Raw genomic sequence first — 22,923 nt, 5'->3', positions numbered from 1 at the left:
TTGAGGTTTCAATCTCTCTCTCTCTCTCTCTCTCCCTTTAACATCAATAAAGAGAAAAAAATAAATAAACAAAAATAAAATGATAAGTACTGTTTTTCATAAGAAAAAACCTGAAACAAACAAAAAGTACTACTACTCTGAGCTTTATTTTAATGTTGTTCTTAAGTTATAAAAATAAATTCAGACTTAATTTTTTTTTTTTTTTATCCTCACCAGAGGACATTTTTCCATTTTTTCTTCAGGTAGAGTGGGAGGGAGAGAGAGGAACAGAGAGAGAGAAAGAAACATCGATGTGAAAGGAACACATCGAGTGGCTGCCACCCGCACAACTGACCAGGGCCGGGGACAAACTGCAACCGAGGTACATGCCCTTAGCGGGAACCGAACCCGGGTCTCTCTCAGGACCATAGGCCGACGCTCTAACCGCTGAGCCAAACCGGCCAGGGCAAATTCAGACTTAATTTAATTGCCCAAAGATATGAAATGGTACATTAAAAAAAAATGACCATGCAGTGTTCTACATGGTAAGTATATCCCCTGAAAGTGATTTTCAAATTGAACTTGAGTATCCTAGGGTAACATTCAAAGGAGTATGAGGTCATGAATAGTTCCGAGGAAATCAATTAACATGATCTTCAATTCACTATGTACTTTTCTAAAAATTGATCTGCCTTGAAGTTGAGGTTTCATTGACAGTTTCTACCTTTTCTTTCTCAGTAATCTATTTCCCTCCCACTTTACAAAAGATACATCCTCCCATCCAGTGTCAAAACAAAGTCTCATCCACATCATTAAAAGATGTATTTACAGTACATTTTTTTCTTTGTGTTTAATTTTTTAAATTTATAACATTTATATTGGTTTAATTATGTCATATTTGTAATTTTTAAAAAGTGCAATCCAGAAGAAATTTTAGAGCTTTACAGTTATAGAAAACTTAGTATATTCCATTAGAACAAAATTATTAGGATCAGTGTAATAGAAATACTAGTACAAGAGACAAGGGACACATCAAAAATGTCCTGCTGAGGCTGGCTGGTATGTCTCAGTGGCTGAGCGTCGACCCATGCACCACGAGGTCACTGGTTCAATTTCTGGTCAGGGCGCATGCCCAGGTTGTGAGCCCAATCCCCAGTGGAGGGTATGCAGGAGGCGGCCAATCGATGCTTTCTCTCATCGATGTTTCTCTCTCTCTCCCTCTCCCTTCCTCTCTCTCTAAAATCAATAAAGAAAAATTATTAAAATAAAAAAAAATTTTTTTTTTTAATGTCCTGTTGCCATGGCTGGTTTGACTCAGTGGTTGGAGCATTGGCCTACGGACCAAAGAGTCTCGGGTTAATTTCCCAGTCAGGGGCATGTACCTGGGTTGGAGGTTCCATTCCTGCCCCCGGTCCAGTGGTGGGGGAGGCAACCGGTTCGTGTGTGTGTGTGTGTGTCTGTCTGTCTTTCACCCCCCTCCCTTCAACTCTAAGATTCAATGGATAAACATCCTCAAGTGAGAATTTCTTTTAAAATGTCCTGCTATATGCCGACAGGTGTGGTTCAGGGGTTACAGAGCATCAGCCTGCACACCAAAGGGTCGTGGGTTCAATTCCCAGTCAAGGGCATATACCTGGGTTGCAGGTTCGATCCCCGGCCCAATCGGGGCACATGCAGGAAAAAACCAATCAATGTGCCTCTCTCACATCGATGTTTGTTTCTCTCTCTCTCTCTCCCCCTCCTTCACTCCCTCCCTTCCAATCTCTCTAAAAATCAATAGAAAAAATAACCTCGAGGGAGGATTAACAAAAAAACAAACAAGAAAATGTCCTGCTATAAAAAAAGACCAGTTCATCTATCTTCCACAAGAATGATTTGATGTATCAAATCTCTATGGTACTTCATTTCATTTGCAACCTCTTAAGAGTGATGTTTCAGTTTTACTATTTATATGTCAGAAAATACTTTATTGAGAGCTATTTAAATTTATGATTAAAAAATGGTAGATTTTAAAATGTACAAAAGAATATAAATTTGTTCAATATTCTTTTTTTAAATATTATTTTATTGATTTCAGAGAGAGGAAGGGAAAAGGAGAAAGAGATATAAACATTGATTAGCTGCCTCCTACACATCTCTGACTGGGGATCCAGTCCGCAACCCGGGCAATGTGCCCTGATTAGGAATCAAACTGGGACCTCTCAGTCCATGGGACGATGCTCAGTCCACTGAGCCACACCAGCTGAACAGGAGCAAAATCATTTTTAAAACATCCAAGTAATGTTAATAAAAGATGTTCAGAGGTTTTGTGTATTTAAGAAATACAAATATCCTTGATAGTCCATAACAATCTTGGACCATAATAATTTATCACAAATATTTTCAGTAAAAAAAAAATTTATATTTTAAAAGGGCACTCACAACTTAAAGGTTTTACCTAGATCTTCCTCAATCCCCAGTTGTAATTTCTTCCCCTCCATCTTTTCAATGTCTTCATCATTAAACTTATACCATTCGCCAGACTGTGGGTCTTTCACGTGGGCAATGTAGTGGCCAGAATAAGCGCTCACTCCTCTGTGTATGAGGACTGCACTGAGTTCATACACATAGGACCCACCTAGAGAAGGAGAAAGGGATAAAGTGAAAGAAATTTTGGATGATATTTTTTCTTATACCATAAGCCTAAATTATAATAAATACAATTTCTTTATGCATCTGATAGAATTAAAAATATGTCACCTAAGATAAAAAATAAAATTAAGGGGACGGGGAATCTGTTAATACTTTCAACAATAAAGATTTTTAAAAAATAAATAGGCCCTGGCAGGATTTGCTAAGTGGTTAGAGCGTCAGCCCGCAGACCAGAGAGTCCTGGGTTCAGATCCCGCTGAGAGCACGTACCTTGGATGCAGTTTGGCCCTGGCCCTGGCTGGGGTTGTATGGGTGGAAACCAGTTGATGTGTCTCTCTCAAGACATATCGATGTTTCTCTCTCTCTCTCTTACTCCCTCTCTCCCTCCTGCTCTAGCTAAAGATGAATGCAAAAATGTCCTCGAGTGAGAATAAAAAAAATTATTTAATAAAATAAAATTTAGACTTAATAATGTACTAAGCTACTTAAGCAGTTCACTACATCAACACTCCATTTTTTCAGCGAAATATACAGATGAAAAGCATGGCATTCTGGGCACTTAGGTTACACAACTACTCTGTATTACACTTTGCCTTTCCGAATAAACTAGCTGAATCATACGCACCAAAAATCTGTTCATATTCTCCAACTTCTACAAAAATAAGTTATGCAAACTAATGAAAGATGACTGCAAAAGTTAAAATATATTCTTTATATATAAGAAAAAGGTTTTAGGGAAAACTGGAGGTAAGACATTTAGAAAACCTTCCTTCAAATAGGTGTAGGCAAGACAACTGGAAACAGGAGAGAAAACACTAAAAATCTGGAATGATTCTACACTCAGATTTCTTCATAAGCATTTTGAGTCCCTATTCTACTTTAAATAACAAAGCCTACAAATCACAGCCCGTATATTATGCCAGTGGTTCATGTAAGAAGAGAAGGTCTTATCCATACAACAGTATATCAGCAAATAAATGAACATTTATATTTTAAGATAAAACATAGTGTTTTAAAGTTTGAAAAAAATCTTTTAAAGATTCTAAACTTAAGCCAATTGTAGGGAGGAAATTAGATATGTATTGGAAAAGATCACTTCTACTATGTGTTTTATTATTAAAAATTAGAAATAATTCATTAGCAATCCAACAAGAAACATAATTACTATTAATACTGAAACTTGCTTTCTTTCCTTTTTTTTTTTTATCCTCACCCGAGGACATTTTTCCATTTTTTGTTCAGATAGAGTGGGAGGGAGGGAGGGAGAGAGAGAGAGAGAGAGAGAGAGAGAGAGAGAGAGAAACATCAACGTGAAAGGGACACATCGAGTGGTTGCCACCCACACGACCCATTCAGGGCCAGGGACAAACTGTAACTGAGGTACGCGCCCTTAGCGGGAACTGAACCTGGGTCTCTCTGGACCGCAGGCCGACACTCTAACCGCTGAGACAAACCAGCCAGGGTGAAACTTGCAGTTTATTTCTAACAAACATATCATTAATATCTTTCCACATCATTAAATATTCTTCTAAAAGTTATTGATAATGACTGTACAAGTATCACACTATACTGGACCTCTCCTATACTGTTGAACATTTAAACTGGTAGCATTTTAGAAATATTATAAACAATTATCTTTGTAATAAAAATCTTTGTATGTATTTCATCACTATAATTTCCTTAAAACCATAAGAAGTAAGTCAGAAAGTAAAACCAATCACCCATTCAATAGGTAATAAACATGATGGACAGTTTTAGGCACAGAGGATACAGGAATTGACTGGAAGAATAAAGTCCCCACATTCTTTTGTTTTTTTGTGGGTTTTTTTTATCCTCATCCAAGGATATTTTTCGATATTTTCTTCAGATAGAGTGGGAGGGAGAGAGAGAGAGAGAAACATCGACATGAAAGAGACACATCGAGTGGTTGCCACCCAACAACCCAAACAGGGCCGGGACAAACTGCAACCGAGGCACATGCCCTTAGCGGGAACCCAACCCGGGTCTCTCTGGACCACAGGCCAATGCTCTAACCGCTGAGCCAAACCGGCCAGGGCTCTTTTGTTTTTTATTAAATCCTCACCTGAGGACATTTTTTTCGTATTTTGTTCAGATAGAGCAGGAGGGAGACAGAGGAGGGGAGAGAGAGAGAGACCCATCGACATGAAAGAGACACATCGACATGAAAGGGACACATTGAGTGGTTGCCTCCCGAATGACCCAACCAGGGCTGGGGACAAACTGCAACTGAGGTACATGCCCTTAGCGGGAACTGAACCCGGGTCTCTCTGGACAGCAGGCTGACGCTCTAACCGCTGAGCCAAACCAGCCAAGGTGAGTCCCGGCATTCTTGTAGTTTAGTACGAGATACAATAATGCAGATTAATATCTGGACCAAAACGCACCAAACTCGCCCCAGGTGAAATTTTAAATATTGGGTAAGATAAAAATGTTTAAATATTTTTAAATGCATTAACTCATCTACAACAGGAGTTCTTAATATTATTTTCTAAATTATTAATGACAATAAACAGCAGAAGTAGTGGCAATAACTATATGATTCTATTACCAATGGACACTACAAAAAACTTCTTATAACATTACTATTGTTGCTAATAACAGATTTTATACTCATCAACTTAAAAATTATGCTAGTTTTCATAGGCCACTGGAACCTCTTCTTTAATGTGTACCTCTGTTACTGAATCACAAATTTGTTTTAGTAGTTTGATAACTACATTTAAATATAATTGGTTTCGCCCAGCCAGTACGGCTCAGTGGATTGAGCAACATCCCATGGACTGAGAAGTCCTTGTTAGATTCCTGGTCAGGGCACATGCCCAGGTTGTGGGCTGGATCCCCAGTAGGGGGCGTGTAGGAGGCAGCCAATCAATGTATCTCCCCCTCTTCCTTCTTCTCTCTCTAAAAAAGAAATCAGTGAACACTGGCCAGTTTGGCTAAGCGGTTAGAGCATCAGCCTGCAGTCCAGACAGTCCCGGGTTCGGTTCCCACTAGGGGCACGTACCTCGGTTGAGGTTTGTCCCCGGCCCTGGTTGAGTCATGCGGGTGGCAACCACTCAACGTGTCCCTTTCATGTCGATGTTTCTCTCTCCCCCTCCCACTCTATCTTAACAAACAACAAAAAAATGTCCTCGGTGAGGATAAAAATAAAAATCATTAAAAATATTTTTAAAAAAAATTTTTAATATAATTGGTTTCTTCTAAAATTTTATGAATTTTATTCAGTCACCAGACTCTCAAAGTGGTCCACAGTAATATTAAAATCCCCAAGAACCCTGGCAGGGTGGCTCAGTTGGTTGGAGCATCGCCGAAAACACCAAAAGGTTCTGGATTCTATTCTCGATCAGGTTATATACCTAGGTTATGGGTTCAATCACCGGTTGGGGCGTGTACAGGAGGCAACTGATCAATGTTTCTCTCTCACATCTATGCCCCCCCCACCTTCCTCTCTCTCTAAAAATCAATAGAAACATATCTCTGGGTGAGGGTTAAGGGGGGGAATCCCCAAGAAATATACGGGAGCTGAGTTATAGGGGTCAGGTGCTAGCTGCTCAAGGAATGAGGACCCCCTCAGCCTACAGATCTCTATATATCATCTGCAGGCTCGCTAGTGAAAGAAATGAGTCAATTCTCCTTTTAATAATAGATAATTCGCCCTGGCCAGTTTGGCTCAGCAGTTACAGAGCGTTGGCCTGCGGTCCGGAGAGACCCGGGTTCGGTTCCCGCTAAGGGCACGTACTTCGGTTGCAGTTTGTCCCCGGCCCTGGTTGGTCGTGCGGGTGGCAGCCACTCGATGTGTCCCTTCACGTTGATGTTTCTCTCTCTCTCTCTCTCCCTTCCTCTCTCTCCCTCCCACTCTATCTGTACAAAAAATGGAAAAATGTCCTCGGGTGAGGATAAAAAAAAAAAAAAGGTACTTTGTAAACATGTACCTAGAAAAAAAAATAATAGATAATTCATCTGGCCGATGTGGCTCAGTGGATCGAGCCTTGACCCAGACTGTGAGGTCCCAGTTCAATTCCCGGTCAGGGCACATGCTGGGGTTGTGGGTTCGATCCTCACTAGGAGGTGTGCAGAAGGAAGCTGATTGATGTTTCTCATATCGATGTTTCTCTCTCTCCCTTCTCTTCTCTCTAAAAAAATCAATAAAAACATATATTTTTAAAAATAATCTTTCAGATACATCTCCTTCAGCTGTGTGGATATGTGTGTGCAGACACACACAAATAAGAATATAGGGAGCCCCAGTCGATTCGGCTCAGCAGTTAGACCATCAGCCCACTGACCCAAGAGTAGCGGGTTCGATTCCAGTCAAGGGCACATACCTCAGTTGCAGTTCAGTCCCCAGCACTGGTCAGGGTCATGCGGGAGGCAACCAATTGATGTGTCTCTCTTACATCGATGTTCGTCTCTCTCTCTCTCTCTCTCTCTCTCTCTCTCTCTCTCTCTCTCTCCCTCCCTCCCTCCCTCCCACTCTACCTGAAGATACATGAAAAAATATCCTCAGGTGAGGATTATAAAAAAAAAAAAGAATACAGGGAAATATAAATACTGGTTATCTGGGTAATAGAATTACAGGTGCCTTTTATTTCTCTTCTTTATGCTTTTTGAATCTTCCAAATTATCTAGAATGAATGAATCCTGTGCAATTGTAACAGTAGTTCTTCTGTTTCTAGTACTCTACCTATATAAGGTAGTACATTTCAACAGCCCAAGAAACACAGGTCTGTAACTACAAACTACCGGATTAATTTTACCACTTCTAGTCAACAATTCTAAAATAAGCCAATTTTTATTTCTCTATTTAAAAATTAAGAGTTTATAATATTTAGTAAACCAACATATGCAAATTAAATATTTCTGCAGTTTTTAAAAAAATTGTTTTCTTTACTGATTTTAGAGAAAGAGAGTAAGGGAGAGGGAGAGAGACAGAAACATCGATGAGAGAGAACATTGACTGGCTGCCTCCTGCATGCCCCCCACTGGGGATCTGGCCCACAACATGGGCATGTGTCCTGACCGGGAATCAAACCGGTGACCTCTTGGTGCAGGGTCAACACTTAATCACTGAACTACACCAGCTGGGCTCTGCAGTTTTTTTGACCTATCAAAGTCTATTTGATAAATATCCTCCATTTTCTTTACAGTATAAAGTGTACAAACACGTAACAAATTTAATAACTATTCAAAATCACACAATGGAGTCACGGAAAGTGCTGGTTTTACATCTCTTAATTTCCAGCCCCTGAGAAACCACTTTGCTATCAGACTTCTCTAATTTCCAACAATTATCTGAACAAAAGAGGAAAGAAGCAAACAAACTATTGTATAAGTGATATACAGCTAATTTATTTGTTCAGCCAAATTTAACAGTAACAAAATCCAGCAACAGACTGTGGTTGGCAGTTTCCTTCTTCCAGGGAGGTGCAAATTTTATTTTATTTTATTTATTTATTTTTTATCCTCACCTGAGGACATTTTTGCATTTATCTTCAGATAGAGAGGGAGGGAGAGAGGAAGGAAGAGAGAGATAGAAACATCGACGTGAGAGAGACACATCGACTGATTGTCACCCACACAGCCCCAACCAGGGCTGGGGACAAACTGCAACGGAGGTACGTGCCCTTAGTGGGAACTGAACCTGGGATTTTCTGGTCCCCGGGCCGACGCTCTAACTGCTGAGCCATACCGACCAGGGCTATTTATCTTATCTTTATTTTATATGTTTTTATTGATTTTTTTGGAGAGAAAGGAAGGGAGAGAGAGAGAGAAACATCTATCAGATGCCTCCTGCCACTACTGGGGATCGAGCCCAAAACCTGGGTATGTGCCCTGACCAAGAATCGAACCAGGGTCTCTCAGTCCATGGGACAATATTCAATCCACTGAGCCACATCGGCTGGGCTATTTATTTTATTTTATTACCTTTTCTTTAACCTTCACCCAAGTATATGTTTTTTATGTTATTGATTTTAGGGAGAGAGAGAAACATTGATGTGAGAGAGAAACATTGATTGGTTGCCTCTGTACACACCCAGACAGGAGATTAAACCCAAAACTTATGTGCCCTGACCCTCGACCTTTTCGTGTCTGGGACAATGCTCTTAGCAACTGAGTCACACCGGTCAGGGAAGGAGGTGTAAGTTTTCAACCACAGTACTGATAGAGCATCATACATTATTTTTTAAATCCTCACCCAAGGACATTTTTCCATTTTTTGTTCAGACAGAGTGGGAGGGACGGGGGTGGGGTGGGGGAGAGAGAAACATTGATGTGAAAGGACATATCAAGTGGCTGCCTCCCGCACAACCCAACCTGGGCCGGGGACAAACTGCAACCGAGATACATGTCTGGAGTAGAAACCGAACCCGGGTCTCTCTGGACTGCAGGCCGATGCTCTAACCGCTCAGCCAAACTGGCCAGGGCAAGCATCACACATTTTAAAGTCTACATATTTACCACATTGCTCCCCAACCTCCCCAATCATTTCTTTTAAAGGTTTTGTTTTGTCCTGGCTGGTTTGGCTCAGCGGTTAGAGCATTGGCCTGCGGTGCAGAGAGACCCTGGTTCGGTTCCTGCTAAGGGCACGTATCTCGGTTGCAGTTTGCCCCCGGCCCTGGTTGGGTCTTGTGGGTGGCGACCACTTGATGTGTCCCTTTCATATCAATGTTTCTCTCTTCCTCTCTCTCTCTCTCCCTCCCTCCCTCCCTCCCATTCTATCTGAACAAAATATTTTTTAAAAAAGTGTCCTCGGGTAAGGATAAAAATAAATAAATAAAGGTTTTGTTTTATGGCTTGTTTCTGCTGGAAGCTGCCTCCAGAACCTTTTTACGGAGATAGTTTATTACATAATTTCCACATAAAAAATTATTATATAGCCCTGGCCGGTTTGGTTCAGCAGTTAGTGCATCCACCTGCGGTCCGGAGAGACCCGGGTTCGGTTCCCGCTAAGGGCATGTACCTCGGTTGCAGTTTGTCCCCGGCCCTGGTTGGTCGTGCGGGTGGCAGCCACTCGATGTGTCCCTTTCACATCGATGTTTCCCTCTCTCTCTCTCTTCCTCTCTCTCCCTCAAACTCTATCTGTGCAAAAAATGGGAAAATGTCCTGGGGTGAGGATTAAAAAAAAAAAAAATTATTATATAATTTCCACATAAACAGTGCAATCAATGTTGAAAGGGAAGTAAAACAGTCCTTCCAGTAAGGGCAAGATGTTGGTTTTCTCTAAGAATCAGCCTGTTTGGTAAGGTAAAGACTATCCAAAGGAAAAGTAGTAAATTATTTCTCGTTGAAACTATTTCATAGCATCCTAGAGCTTACCAGTGGCCACAGATATGAAGAATTGCAATATACATATTGGAATTATGCCACCTAATGTTTCTGACAAAATGTTGAAAGCAAAAAAAAGAAGGGAAAAAAACCATGAACGGAGGCAGCTTGAAGACTTAATTTTATAAGGAATTACAGATATGGTACTGACACCAAGGTAGCAGGTGTGGGTTCGGGTACAGTGCAAACAGCTTTTTCATTTTTATTCTTCTATACCCTTAATTATGCAGATATGGATAAACCATCTAATCTTTGTTACGTAGTGCTCAGAAAATGGAAGTAATATCTCGGGTCACCTAAAAAAACCTTTGTTCCCAGAGGTTAGCCAATAAAATGGAGTAGTACTATTTTGTATTCATCATAGGCAGAGCACATGTTACACTCTCTGGGTATTATAATTATCACTGCTAAGTAAAAATATTACCTTTATGTTCCACATAAGGCTCCATATCCAAAATCTCTGAGAAGCCAATGTAGGTATTCAGCTTTTTCTTATGTCCAGTTTGCCTAACCAAGAGAAAAGTTAATTACATTTATATTTAAAACAAGTATAAAAGAATGTATAAGCTCCTGTCAGCTATCCTTTTTTTTTATCCTCACCCAAGGACATTTTTCCTTTTTTTTTTTTTTTGTACAGATAGAGCAGGAGGGAGAGAGAAGAGAGAGAGAAACATCGACATGAAAAGGACACATCGAGTGGTTGCCACCTGCACAACCAACCAGGGCCGGGGACAAACTGCAACTAAGATACGTGCCCTTAGCGGGAACCGAACTCGGGTCTCTCTGGATCTCAGGCCAACGCTCTAACCGCTGAGCCAAACTGGCCAGGGCTCTGTCAGCTATCTTAATAAACTCAACAGTAGTCAGGTAGATTTCCTTCTCCAAAAACCTGTATGATTATAACTAAACAATACTGTCTTAGAATTGAGCAAAATAAATCAGTTGCTTAAAAGGTTTAAATTTAAAATGTTAATTCCAAACACAACACTTATTTCCAGAGGTTTTAATTTAATCACAAAAAAAAAATCACAGATGCTCCAGCTTTTTTATAAGAGAAATGCATATGTGCAGGCATTGCCTGATTTTAATTATAAAATAAAATACATATCCCCATGGGATTGGGGGTACCACAGTGAGTAGAAAAGTTCATTCTAGTTCTTACACAATAATACAGAATGTCAGGATAATTCAGTTCCTACTCAAATATTTGCTTTTCTTTTGTATTTTAAAATAATTTTTTACAATAAAAATAAGGCCCTGGCTGGTTTGGCTCAGCGGTTAGAGCGTCGACCCGTCGTGGACCAATAAGTCACAGGTTGGATTCTGGTCAAGGGCACGTACTTTGGTTGCGGTTTGTCCCTGGCCTTGGTTGGGGTTGTGCAGGAGGCAAGCAGTCGATGTGTCTCTATCACATTGATGTTTCTCTGTCTCTCTCTCCCTTCTTCCCTCCCTCCACTCTATCTAATCATAAATAGAAAAATATCCTCGGATATTTTTGAGGAATAAAAAATAAAATAAGGAGTCTCTACTTTTCTAGTTCTCAATTTTATATAGCTGGGTTCTTTAAGAACTTTGTGATAAAATCATGAAACATTTTGAAACAGGCTCCATCTATAACTTTCACTCTCAAATCTAGCATTTCCTCCACACATATCAGTCCACAATGAGCAACAAACACTGCCCCCTGCACATACTTACCTGTCAAAGACAAAACGCATCAGCTGTAGGTTCAGAGTGCAAGGGAGGCTCAGGAGTCGGATCTTCCTGGTTGCATTCTGTTTGCTTTGACAGTTTTCACAGAAGTATCGATTGTCTCCTTCTAATCTTTCTTCCTGATAGGAATAAGGCATATTATTTTTTAAAAAACTTGAAGACAGAAAGATTTTTTTTAAATGATCAAATCGCCCTGGCCGGTTTGGCTCAGCGGTTAGAACGTCGGCCTGCGGTCCGGCAAGACCCGGGTTCTGTTTCCGCTAAGGGCATGTACCTCGATTACAGTTTGTCCCCGGCCCTGGATAGGTCATACTGGTGGCAACCACTTGATGTGTCCCTTTCACGTCGATGTTTCTCTCTCTTTCTCTCTCTCCCCCTCCTGCTCTATCTGAACAAAAAAATGGAAAAATGTCCTCAGGTGAAGATAAAAAAATAAATAAAAATGATCAAATCTCTGATGTAATGCATAATTTCACTTTAATTAACAGCTCCCATTCAGGCTGTTTAAAATCAAGCTACTCTAAATAATGAAGGATGTGTAAGATAAAAGGCACTGCTTAGCAGTGCATTACTAATTTGTATGCAATGATTTCAAATTGATGTGCCTCTTTTCAAAGTGTATAGATTTGAAATACTTATTCTGGGTTCTTTTTCCTAATAAGCCCACTTTTACGAATTATAAGGAAGTGAGTTTTAAAAGGAAATATCACATGCACTTTGATGCAGTATAAGTAATTTAGAAATAGGTGCAAACTACACATGGGCACCAGAATACAAAATTAATTCTATATATACAAAATTTACACATACAAACACAGTTAAAATTATTGAACCACATTCATGAGAGCAAACTACAGAAGAGTGCAAGAAAATTCAATGTTATAGCTAATGGTGGTTTCTTTTTCAATTTTTCTTTTTTGTTTCTATAATAGCTTGTTGATACAGATTACTGTAAGTAACACAAAACTAACACCACCACTTTCTTCACTTGGCTCCAGGATAACACACTCACCTGTTTTCCTCTTAACTCACTGGCCAGTACTCCTCCTCAGCATCCTTTGCCAGCTGCTCCCATCTACCTGATCTCTTAATGTTTAAATGCCCCAGGGCTCAGTCCTTGGTCCTTGTCTCTCATCCCCTGGTGATTTTATCCAGCCCTGACTTCTCCCCTCAAATGTAACATGCCCCAGTAAAAACTCCTAATTCCTCTCCCAAGCCTGCTCCTCCCATAATCCTTCACATCTTGCTTATGACAACCTCAGTAATTCTTGACACCTTTCTTTCTCTTCATATCCAACCTGCAAATTTTATCAGCCCTACTTTGAAAATATATCTGAAATCCAAACACAAGTTATCACCCTCTTCAGCTAACCTCTGGTCCAAGCCACCATCAGCTCCTATCTGCCCTTGCCCCACATCAGCTTACTCTCAAGAGAGCACCCAGTTATCCCGTTAATACAGGTTCCATCCCTCCTACACGCACAATTCTCCAGTGGCTCTCAGAGTAGAAGTCCAATGTCTGACAGCAGTCTACCAGGCCCTGTCTGAAATGGCCCTTGGTTACCTCCACAACTTCTCCGGTCACTCTCCTCATATGGATTCACTTCAGTCTCACTGAACTCCATGACCCCAAACACTCTTCCCCCGATTCTGGCATGGCTCACTCTATCACCTTCTATCATTTTATTTCTAATCACAACCAATCTCACCCTCATCCCTACCACATTCTCCACCCCTCTTCCCTGCTTCAGTTTTCTCCACAGCACTTATTATAGTTGACACTATGTATTTTACTTGTATGTATTTTTCTGTCCCTCCCTGGTCCCAACACCAATACACTCTAAGCTGCTTAGAGGCAAAAATGTTTTGTCTGTTTTGCTCATTATGGTTATCCCCAATAGCTGAAATGGTGCCTGAACACAGGACCCACTCAATCAACATTTGGCTGAATGAATTCAATAAATGAGTACTTCTGGAATCTAATGGTTGTGCTATAGGAGCAGGAAAAATACAGAAATATTTTAAGAAAGCTTTGTAATAAGCTCATCCATTATGCGTTGTGTCTGTTCCTCCTTAATAACAAAGGTTACCTCTAAGCAGCTTTTCCACTCAGAACAAAAGGGAACCACTTCCACATCAGTACATAAATCTAAATATATTGAAAAAAAAATATCGAGTGGCAGGGCTGAAGAATCACCACACTGATGCAAAAACTATTTACATTCGACACATTCTAGTTCTCATTAAATGAAAAGGTAGATTAACCTTATGGTAACAGCTTAGATTTTCTTTCTCTACTACCCCCAATCACACAATAAGTTTTTACAAACATAACTTTACATATAAAATAACCTGAAATAGCCAAACATTAAGATGCAGCCTGCTTCAATACTTAATAATTCATAGTTTCTTCTAGATCATTACATAAACACTTTATATACAGAAAACAAAGAAATAATTTATCCATTAAATAAAAATAAAAAAAAACATTCAGAATAGTATTTATTAATGAGCAGAAACAAAATATACACCAAAATGGAATACCTTCAAAAATTCCGAGATACAATCTGTTAACTGTTTGTGGCCTTGGATGTTTAACTCCAGTTCATAAAACTTTGATAAAAGCTTAGACTCTCTGCCACACTGATTGCAACTATAATAAAACAGAGTGATAAAATTAAGATCAGAGTGGGAAAAACAATAAAGTTCTATTGTATTACATCCTAGATATATGGATAAAAGCATTTATTATGTTAGTGCTCTTTCACAGAAATTGTTTACACTACATACATTTAGAAAATAAATAAGAAGAGAAAGTGATTGGTGAGGCCATGTATTTTATGACTAGGAAAAATGTTAAGAGTTATTTTATATTTACTCTTAGAATTCTAGCTGGTTTTAATCTTATTCTTTCAGCTCACACTACAGACATAAAATAAATAGCACGAGCTCAACCAGACACAGTTATCAACACCTGGCTGGGTTCAACTGTAATTATCAAGTTCGTTGTTTATATGTTACCATGGCGATGTATTGCTATCAATATTTCAGGTCCCATGATAACCCACTAAAGCTGTAACTTGGAACTGAACGGAAAATTAGATAACATATGAGCAACTGTCTTAGAATAAAATGTATCATGAAAAAGCTGAACTACACTTACACAGTAACATACGCATATTCCCCACAGAACTGCTGTTGGACAATGTTCCGCACATCTGGATTCTTTTGTTTAGACAGAGTATCTTCCAAAAGAGACATAAAGAGCTTTGAAAATTCTTGGGCATCCTACAACACAAGTTTGGGTTAATAAAAAGAAAATGCATACCTTGCTTTTCAATTTCTGATACAAATAGCAGTAAGTTAAATATTCCCCAAACTATCTTTACTTTGAACTTAACATTTGTGAACAAGGACTAAAGCTATGTTGAATCAGTTTGTGCCCACATATGAATTTTCAGAAACGGGATCAAGGAAAATGTATAATAAATTGAACAGTAAATAAATACTCTATTTCAAGATAGAAAAAAATAATTTTTAAAAGCATCTCATTTTATTTCCTTCTACAAACATTCTAAGGAATGCTTATGTACTTCTTTGTATTAAATAAATAAAAGGCCCCAGCCGGTGTGGCTCGGTTGAGCATCATCTCATGAACCAAAAGGTCATCTATTCAATTCCTGGTCAGGGCACATACCCAGGTTGTGGGTTCACATGAGAGGCAGATGTATCTCTCTCACTTCTATGTTTTTCCCTCTCCCTTCCTCTCTCTCTAAAAAGCAATAAAAACATATATGAAAAAAAATTAATTTAAAAAGCCCAGCAGGTGTGGACTGAGCATCCTCCCATGGACTGAGCGGTCCGGGTTCAACTTCCGGTCAGGGCACATGCCTGGGTTATGGGCTCAATCGGAGTAGGGGGCGCTAGGAGGCAGCCGATCTACGTTTCTCTGTTGCACTGATGTTTCTCTCCCCCCCCTTCCTCTCTCTCAAAAAAAATCAATAAAAACCTATTTTAAAAAATCAATTAAAAATAAATAAAAGGTTCTTACCTGCTGTTGCCCTGTGTCCAAGCCCAAGGCTTTAACAAATCCCGACGGATCAATGTATCGCCTATTACTGTTTTGCAACAAGGCAAACAAGTACTGGAGATGCTCACAGATTGTTTGAGGCTCATAATCTATTTTTAAAAAAAGTTTGTTTAAAAAACTTCTACTTTTTTAAATGCACTTCATCTTCACATGAGAACATAAACACCCAAACTGTATAGTGTTTTATTATTACAGTTTTAAAACTTCAAAAGAAACAAATTAATAATCATGTCTTTTAGAAGTAATGAGGCAGCCATAGCTGTCTATAACATCCCATAAAAACAAGAGGCCATAGCCCTGGCCAGTTTGGCTCAGCGGTTGGAGCACTGGCCTGCAGACCAGAGAGTCCCGGGTTCGGTTCCCACTAGGGGCATATACAAAAAAAAAACCCAAGAGCCCTGGCCAGTTTGGCTCAGCGGTTAGAGCGTCGGCCTGCGGTCCGGAGAGACCCGGGTTCGGTTCCCGCTAAGGGCACGTACTTCGGTTGCAGTTTGTCCCCGGCCCTGGTTGGTCGTGCAGGTGGCAGCCACTCGATATGTCCCTTCACATCGATGTTTCTCTCTCTCCCTCCCACTCTATCTGTGCAAAAAATGGAAAAATATCCTCGGGTGAGGATTAAAAAAAACAAACAAACAAACAAAAACCCCAAGAGGCCATATATACATCACAACAATCACAATCATGACTGGTTTCTAAAATGTCAAATCACACTGAAGCATTCATATTTACCATTTGTGCAAGACAGCCAAATACTTTCATGAAATCTCATTTATATGGACTTATCGCAAAGAGAGCAAGTGACAGGAATCTCAAGCACAGATTCAAACTTTGAATGAAGATTTTGCTTTTAAAAATCCTAGAATTTTTGAGTTGCAAATTTTAATGAGTTGGGGGAAGGTATGCAAATCGGAAGCATGAATTTCAAGGGCCCTGAAAGACTCGAGTATTATCTTCTATGCCAGTTATCAATGTATCGCCTCTCACCTCCAAATCCACTCTTCTTTGCCTGCTCTGTGATAACAGAGAGGAGCACTGCAAATATTTTTGTCAGGTAGTGCAAGGTTAAGTCTTGTCAGTAGGGGGCACTGGAGGGTTCAGTGATGCCTCTCACCAGGCTCCTGTGGGGTGCAGCTTTCTCAGGACTCCAGGTTCCTGCAGCCAACAAGTGGCCAGGAGCTTCCCTCATCAGTATCTCCTCTGGTAGCTTCACAGTGGAATGTGTCCGCTGAGGCCCTGCCTCTTGAATGACCACCTGTGAACGACCTCCTGGGCACCCTGTCAGGTGACTTCACAGGGGGTCTGAGGCCCAGCACCTCCTTGTAGATCGTTTCCAGCAGAGAGCCCCACTGAGGCATCTCAACACATTTTCGGGCATCGAGTGAGCCATGGCAGAGCTCTCTCAAAAGAGGTCTGAATCTCAGCCCCACGGGTAGTGGCTGCTCCCTATGTCTGCTACTTCTGTATTGTTTCACATCCTGTTTAATTCTTCTTACTAAGCAATTCCCCATTACTTGAATTTCCTGTTCATAATTCCCTATGCTTTCTCTGCTCAAGTTTCTGTCTCCTGACTGAACTCTGACGGTTAATGCCTTTACTACCAATTGTGACTTTCAGGAAATCAGTATTTCATTTGCTAAATGAAGATAAAAATCTTACTTCCTGGGGTGCAAGGGCTTTGCAGACTGTTAAAAGCTATTCAAGTAAGCCTATATCTACTACATCTCTCTTATTTTACAAGTTAGATACTTCATAAGATCTTAAATAACATACTCTCCTGGTTTTCCTATTTGTAAAATATGGGAGTGACTGAGCTGGGACTACAACTCAGATCCCACTATTCTCAACACAAATCCTTTCCACTACATCGCACTGACTGTGAAGATAACACCAGAAATGTACAATCTTATCAGAGAACAAGGTGAAGAACTTTGCTGAAATATTAAAATGTATGTGTTCAGAAAATGTTTTTTAATTTCTTGAAGATACCCAAAGAATTCTGGCCACGGTACATCATTTTATAAAACAGAAATTTAGGTTTCATTTGTTACTTAACTGTCTTCTCACTGGTAAATTTATACTTCAGAAAAACAATGTTAAACATTAAAAAATGATCCATTTTATATGACTCATCCTTTACCTACACTATTAGCTTAAAGATTTAACACACTATGTTTGGCCAGTGTGGCTCAGTGATTGAGCATCGACCCATGCACCAAAAGGTCGCCGGTTTGATTCCCAGTCAGGGCACATGCCCAGGTTGTGGGCCCAATCACCAGTGGGGGGCATGCAGGAGGCGGCCAATCGATGTTCTCTCTCATTGATGCTTCTCTCTCTCTCTCTCCATCTCCCTTCCTCTCTCTCTAAAATCAATAAAAAGAAAAAAATTTTTTTAATAGATTAGACTTAAGCTATGTGTTCAGTAGGTTAGGTGCATTTAAAAAAAAAAAAAAAGATTTAACACACTACTAATCTAGATTTAAATACTCAGAACTATAGAAATAAAGCTTTGTGGAAACAAACAAGAATTTTTAAGCACTGTGTTGTGAAGCAAAGGTTACCGTGGACAAGAATCTAAAGTATCATCACTGTCTGGAGGCTGCAAGAAGATGAGGAGTTTATAGATCCTATTTTTTCTCATTCTAAGCCAAAGACATAAGCATTGTATTCAAATCAGATCATATAAAAGACAGCACAGGGTTTACAAATAAACATAATGACTAGGGCCTAAGGCACAACTGCCTTGCCCTTGGCTGAGTTTTACCCTCAAGGAGAGTTGTCAGTGGCCTCAGTCGGGTACTCTTGGTATTATTTGCTTATTAGGCGTTACATGGAGATGAACTATTTACTAAACTATTTCAGTGTAACAACCTTGTCTGCTTTATTGACTGATATCTATCAGTCACTAGAAATTAATGAACTACAATCACAGCCCATTAGAGAAACTGTAACTGTCAATTATGTAAGAATAATCAAAGGTAGCCCTGGTTGGGTAGCTCAGCTGGTTAGAGCATCATCAAGGTTGCGAGTTCAATCACAGGTCAGGACACACACAAGAATCAATCAATGAATGCAAAAAGTGGAACAACAAATCAATGTTTCTCTCTCTCTCTAAAATCAATTAATAAAAAATTTTTTAAATGTTAGTCCGGCTAGTGTGGCTCAGTGGTTGAGCATTGCCCCATGCACCAAGAGGCCACTGGTTCAATTCCCAGTCCTGGCATATGCCCAGGTTGTGACCCAAATCCCCAGTTGGGGGCATGCAGAAGGCAGTCAATCGATGTTCTCTCTCATCGATGTTTCTATCTCTCTCTCCCTCTCCCTTCCTCTCTCTCTAAAATCAATAAAAAAAATTATAAAAATAAATAAATGTTAAAAAAAATTTTAAATAATAATCAAGTGTTTTTCCTTCACTTGAATATTAGCCATTTTGTACATAAATGATAACTATACAGAAAAGAAGGAAAATAATCTGAATCCTGACAATGTTTATAAAGGACCTACAAGCATGCCTGGCATGCAAGGAACACTCGAAAGCAAGTTTCCTCCATGTGGTTGGTTCAGAGGTGATCTAGATGGCAATGTAATCAGAAGTGAGCCCTGTCCACCCCAACCCCACTGACCTTTCTCTTCCTGGATACCATCACCCATCATGTAGTCACTACAGGTACTTGGACATAAGTACAGTGCCTGCCGAAGCTCCAAGTTGAGAAACCAGACTTGAAGAAATGTGTTGACATAACAAGTAGCTCCAAGGTTAGTGAGGCCCACAAATGAGTTCTACAAAAACAGAAAATTTACAATGAGAAAAATCAATCTGCCTCTAAATAAAATAAATTACAAGAAGCATTATTTTTTTAAATTTCAGATTACAAATTTGTTAAGACTGTCTTAGCCAACATGGTATAACCACCTTCAGCCTCTCTTGGCCAAGGGCAGGGCACCACTGTGATGCACGCCCGCCCGGGTTGACTGCAGGAGTGAAAGGGTGAGCACAGTACCACAGTGCATGTCTGGTCTTCGAGTCCGTCTTCTGCCCTTCAGCCACTGAAATCTAAACTTAGAACAGTGGGCTCTAGGGGAGGTCAGTTTTGAATATGGGTACATAGGTTTTATATTCCTAAACTGCCAACATTCAGCAGAATAACTACATAAAATTCTAGAAAAGTTCCTATTTATCTTATAAATCTGGGAGATGGCAGAAAAGGGGAGTTGGTTGCAACTTTTTCCAAACATAAGAATAGAGATTTCCTGAACTTACAAAGAATCATTCTTTTTATTAAATAGAGAAAATAGTTATGCAGCTAATGATTTTGTGAGTGCCAGGCCTTATGAGTAGAAAATACTATTGTGAACTAAAACAAAAAGTAAAACTATTTATTATGTGTGTAATATATAAAAATACAAGCTCAGAAAGCAGAGTAATATCATTATGAGAACTTGTTCATTAATTTACCACCTCCTTTAAAGAGACAAAAAAAAGAGTTCAAAATAAAGCATGCAATGTTAAGACATAGAATCAGCATTTAAACTAAAACTATTATTGAAAGGCTTACTGGATCACACAACTACCTATTTTAAAGCAGACCATTAAGAAATGTTCCAGCCCTGGCCGGTTTGGCTCAGCAGTTGTAGCGTCGGCCTGCGGACCAGAGAGTCTTGGGTTCGGTTCCTGCTAGGGGCACATACCAAGAAAAAATAAAAAAAGAACTGTTCTAGCTATCCCTGGCTGGTTTGGCTCAGCAGTCAGAGCGTCAGCTAGCGGTCGAGAGAGACATGGGTTCGGTTCCTGCTAAGAGCATGTACCTTGGTTGCAGTTTGTCCCCGGCCCTGGTTGGGTCGTGCAGGTGGCAGCCACTCGATGTGTCTCTCTTTTTCTCTCTCCCTCCCACTCTATCTGAATAAAAAATGGAAAAATGTCCTCCAGTGAGGATTAAAAAACAAAAAAAGAACTGTTCCAATGCAAGCAGTTAAAAGTCTTATGTCCCCTGCTTATCTTAAAGCTGCATAGGTTATCTGAGATCAATCAGTAGTGCTTTCTGATCAGAGGCACAAAACAAAACAAACAAAACATAGCAACACCATATAAAATCACTTAAAAATGATGGCTTACCTTTTTTCTCCTCTCACAATTGGGATCATCAATGTTATGAAAACTATTTTCATCTATTTCTCCTAACCAAATATGCTCACCAATCCCAACCAAGCAATTCGGATTTCCTTTGCAGTTTCGTCTATGAAAAAATATATATAATTTAATTTTAAAATACCATAGTTCCATGATAAGAAACAGGCAAATTAAAACTATAATGATACACCATTTTTTAAAAACCTATTTCTTATCTATAAGCTTAGCAAAACTGAGAAAGGGTACCACCACACTCAGTTTGTGAGGCTGTGGAAAACAGAACTCATTTACTGCTAATGAGAATGGAAACTGGTAGGACTCTGACGGAGAGGAATTTTGCAACCTATAACAAATCCACATATATAGTTAGCCACTTCATTTCTAAGAATTCACCCTTAAGATACATCTCCACCAGTGTGAAATCACACACCCTAGGTTATTCCTTACTGCACTGTTTGTAATTGCAAACTACCGGAAACAAACCCAATGACTACATGGTGCGCGCACACAGCGGAGTACTACACAACTGTACAACAAAAGACACATTAAGATGATCTCTATGGCTCTGGCCGGTTTGGCTCAGCGGTTGGAGCATTGGCCCGCGGGCCAGAGAAGCCCGGGTTCAGTTTCCACTAGGGCAGTGGTTCTCAACGTTCCTAATGCTGTGACCCTTTAATACAGTTCCTCATGTTGTGGTGAACCCCAACTATAAAATTATTTTTGTTGCTACTTCATAACTGTAATTTTGCTACTGTTATGTCTTAGGAGAGCCCTGTGAAAGGGTTGTTCGACCCCCAGGTTGAGAACCGTTGCGCTAGGGGCACGTACCTTGGTTGCAGTTTGTCCCCAGCCCCGGTTGGGGTCGTGTGGGTGGCAGCCACTCAATGTGTCTCTCTCACATCCATGTTTCTCTTTCTCTCTTCGTCTCTCTCTCCCTCCCGCGCTATCTCAAGATAAATGCAAAATGTCCTTAGGTGAGGATAAAAAAAAAGGAAAGAAGATCTCTATGGAATGAGGTGGAGTAATTTCTAGGATATATTAGTAAGTAAATAAAACAAAGTGCAAAAGAGTATTTATAATCCATAGTATGCTAGTATGTGCATGTGTGTGTGTGTGTGTGTAAGCAATAAGAAACACAAAAAGGATAAAGCAGAGACTAACGAACTTGGTTACCTACTGGGATAAGGGTAAAAACACGAGGGGCGTGTGACACTTTTCTGAATATACTGTTTCACACACTGTTGAATTCTGGGGCCCTGTCAGAGTGCCTCTCTCTCTTTTTCTCCCTCTCACACACACACAAAATCAGTAAGGATAGTGGGAACCCTAAATTCAACACAAACATATTTCAGTTGAGTAGCAACATATCCACACTGAAGAGGGGTGAGCAACCCAAGCAACGCAAAGGCGCAAGTTCATTCAGTAGTGTTCTGAGGCTAAAGACAAAGGGAACAAAGGCCAGACTCTTAACAGCTTCCTTTTCACAGAAGCATGGATTAACAATTCTGAAACAACTTTATGTACATTCCACAACTAAACAAAAAGTAAATGTATTGGGGACAAAGGGAACCAAGTTTTGGAGAGGAAAGTTACAAATAAAGGGAGGAGGGCCCTAGCCAACTGGGCTCAGTTGGTAGAGTGTCAACCCACAGACCGAAGGGTCTTGGGTTCAATTCCTGGTCAAGGGCATGTGCCTGGGTTTCATGTTCAATCCTCAGCCTGGGTCAGGTTCATGCGGGAGGCAACCAGTCGAATGTTTCTTTCTTTCTTTTTTTTAATTTTTTTTTATCCTCACCCGAGAACATTTTTTGATATTTTGTTAAGATAGACTGGGAGGGAGAGAGGGAGAGAAACATCGACATGAAAGGGACACGAGTGGTTGTCACCCACAGGATCCAACCAGGCCGAGGACAAACTGCAACTGAGGTACGTGCCCTTAGCGGGAACCAAACCCAGGTCTCTCCGGACCACAGGCTGACGCTCTAACCACGGAGCAAAACCAGCCAGGGCTATTTCTTTTTTTCTCTCTCTCTCACTC

General features: G+C 40.1%; 1 protein-coding gene across 6 annotated transcripts in view; it reads right to left on the bottom strand.

Annotated features, from left to right (window-relative positions):
- USP48 (ubiquitin specific peptidase 48) overlaps positions 1–22,923 on the bottom strand; it is an 84,931-nt gene that overhangs the window by 42,576 nt on the left and 19,432 nt on the right. For 5 of the 6 annotated variants that reach the window (XR_004958855.1, XM_036255292.1, XM_036255293.1 and 2 more), the window contains exons 2-9: positions 20,871–20,991; positions 19,381–19,537; positions 15,722–15,849; positions 14,834–14,958; positions 14,215–14,323; positions 11,656–11,789; positions 10,382–10,464; positions 2,417–2,596 (exon numbers count right to left, since the gene is read on the bottom strand). Coding sequence is in view for 5 of the 6 variants with exons in the window: in XM_036255292.1 (XP_036111185.1) it covers positions 2,417–2,596; positions 10,382–10,464; positions 11,656–11,789; positions 14,215–14,323; positions 14,834–14,958; positions 15,722–15,849; positions 19,381–19,537; positions 20,871–20,991 (1,037 nt within the window). In the remaining variant the exon portion in view is untranslated. Of the gene's footprint in view, positions 1–2,416; positions 2,597–10,381; positions 10,465–11,655; positions 11,790–14,214; positions 14,324–14,833; positions 14,959–15,721; positions 15,850–19,380; positions 19,538–20,870; positions 20,992–22,923 lie in introns of those variants that run through there. The other variant, XM_036255296.1, reaches the window with a different exon arrangement.

Source organism: Molossus molossus, unplaced genomic scaffold, assembly GCF_014108415.1.
Source record: "Molossus molossus isolate mMolMol1 unplaced genomic scaffold, mMolMol1.p scaffold_m16_p_12, whole genome shotgun sequence".
Taxonomy (NCBI): Eukaryota; Metazoa; Chordata; class Mammalia; order Chiroptera; family Molossidae; genus Molossus; species Molossus molossus.
The sequence above is the reverse complement of the archived record's forward strand: the minus strand, read 5'-3'. Positions and strand labels throughout refer to the sequence as shown.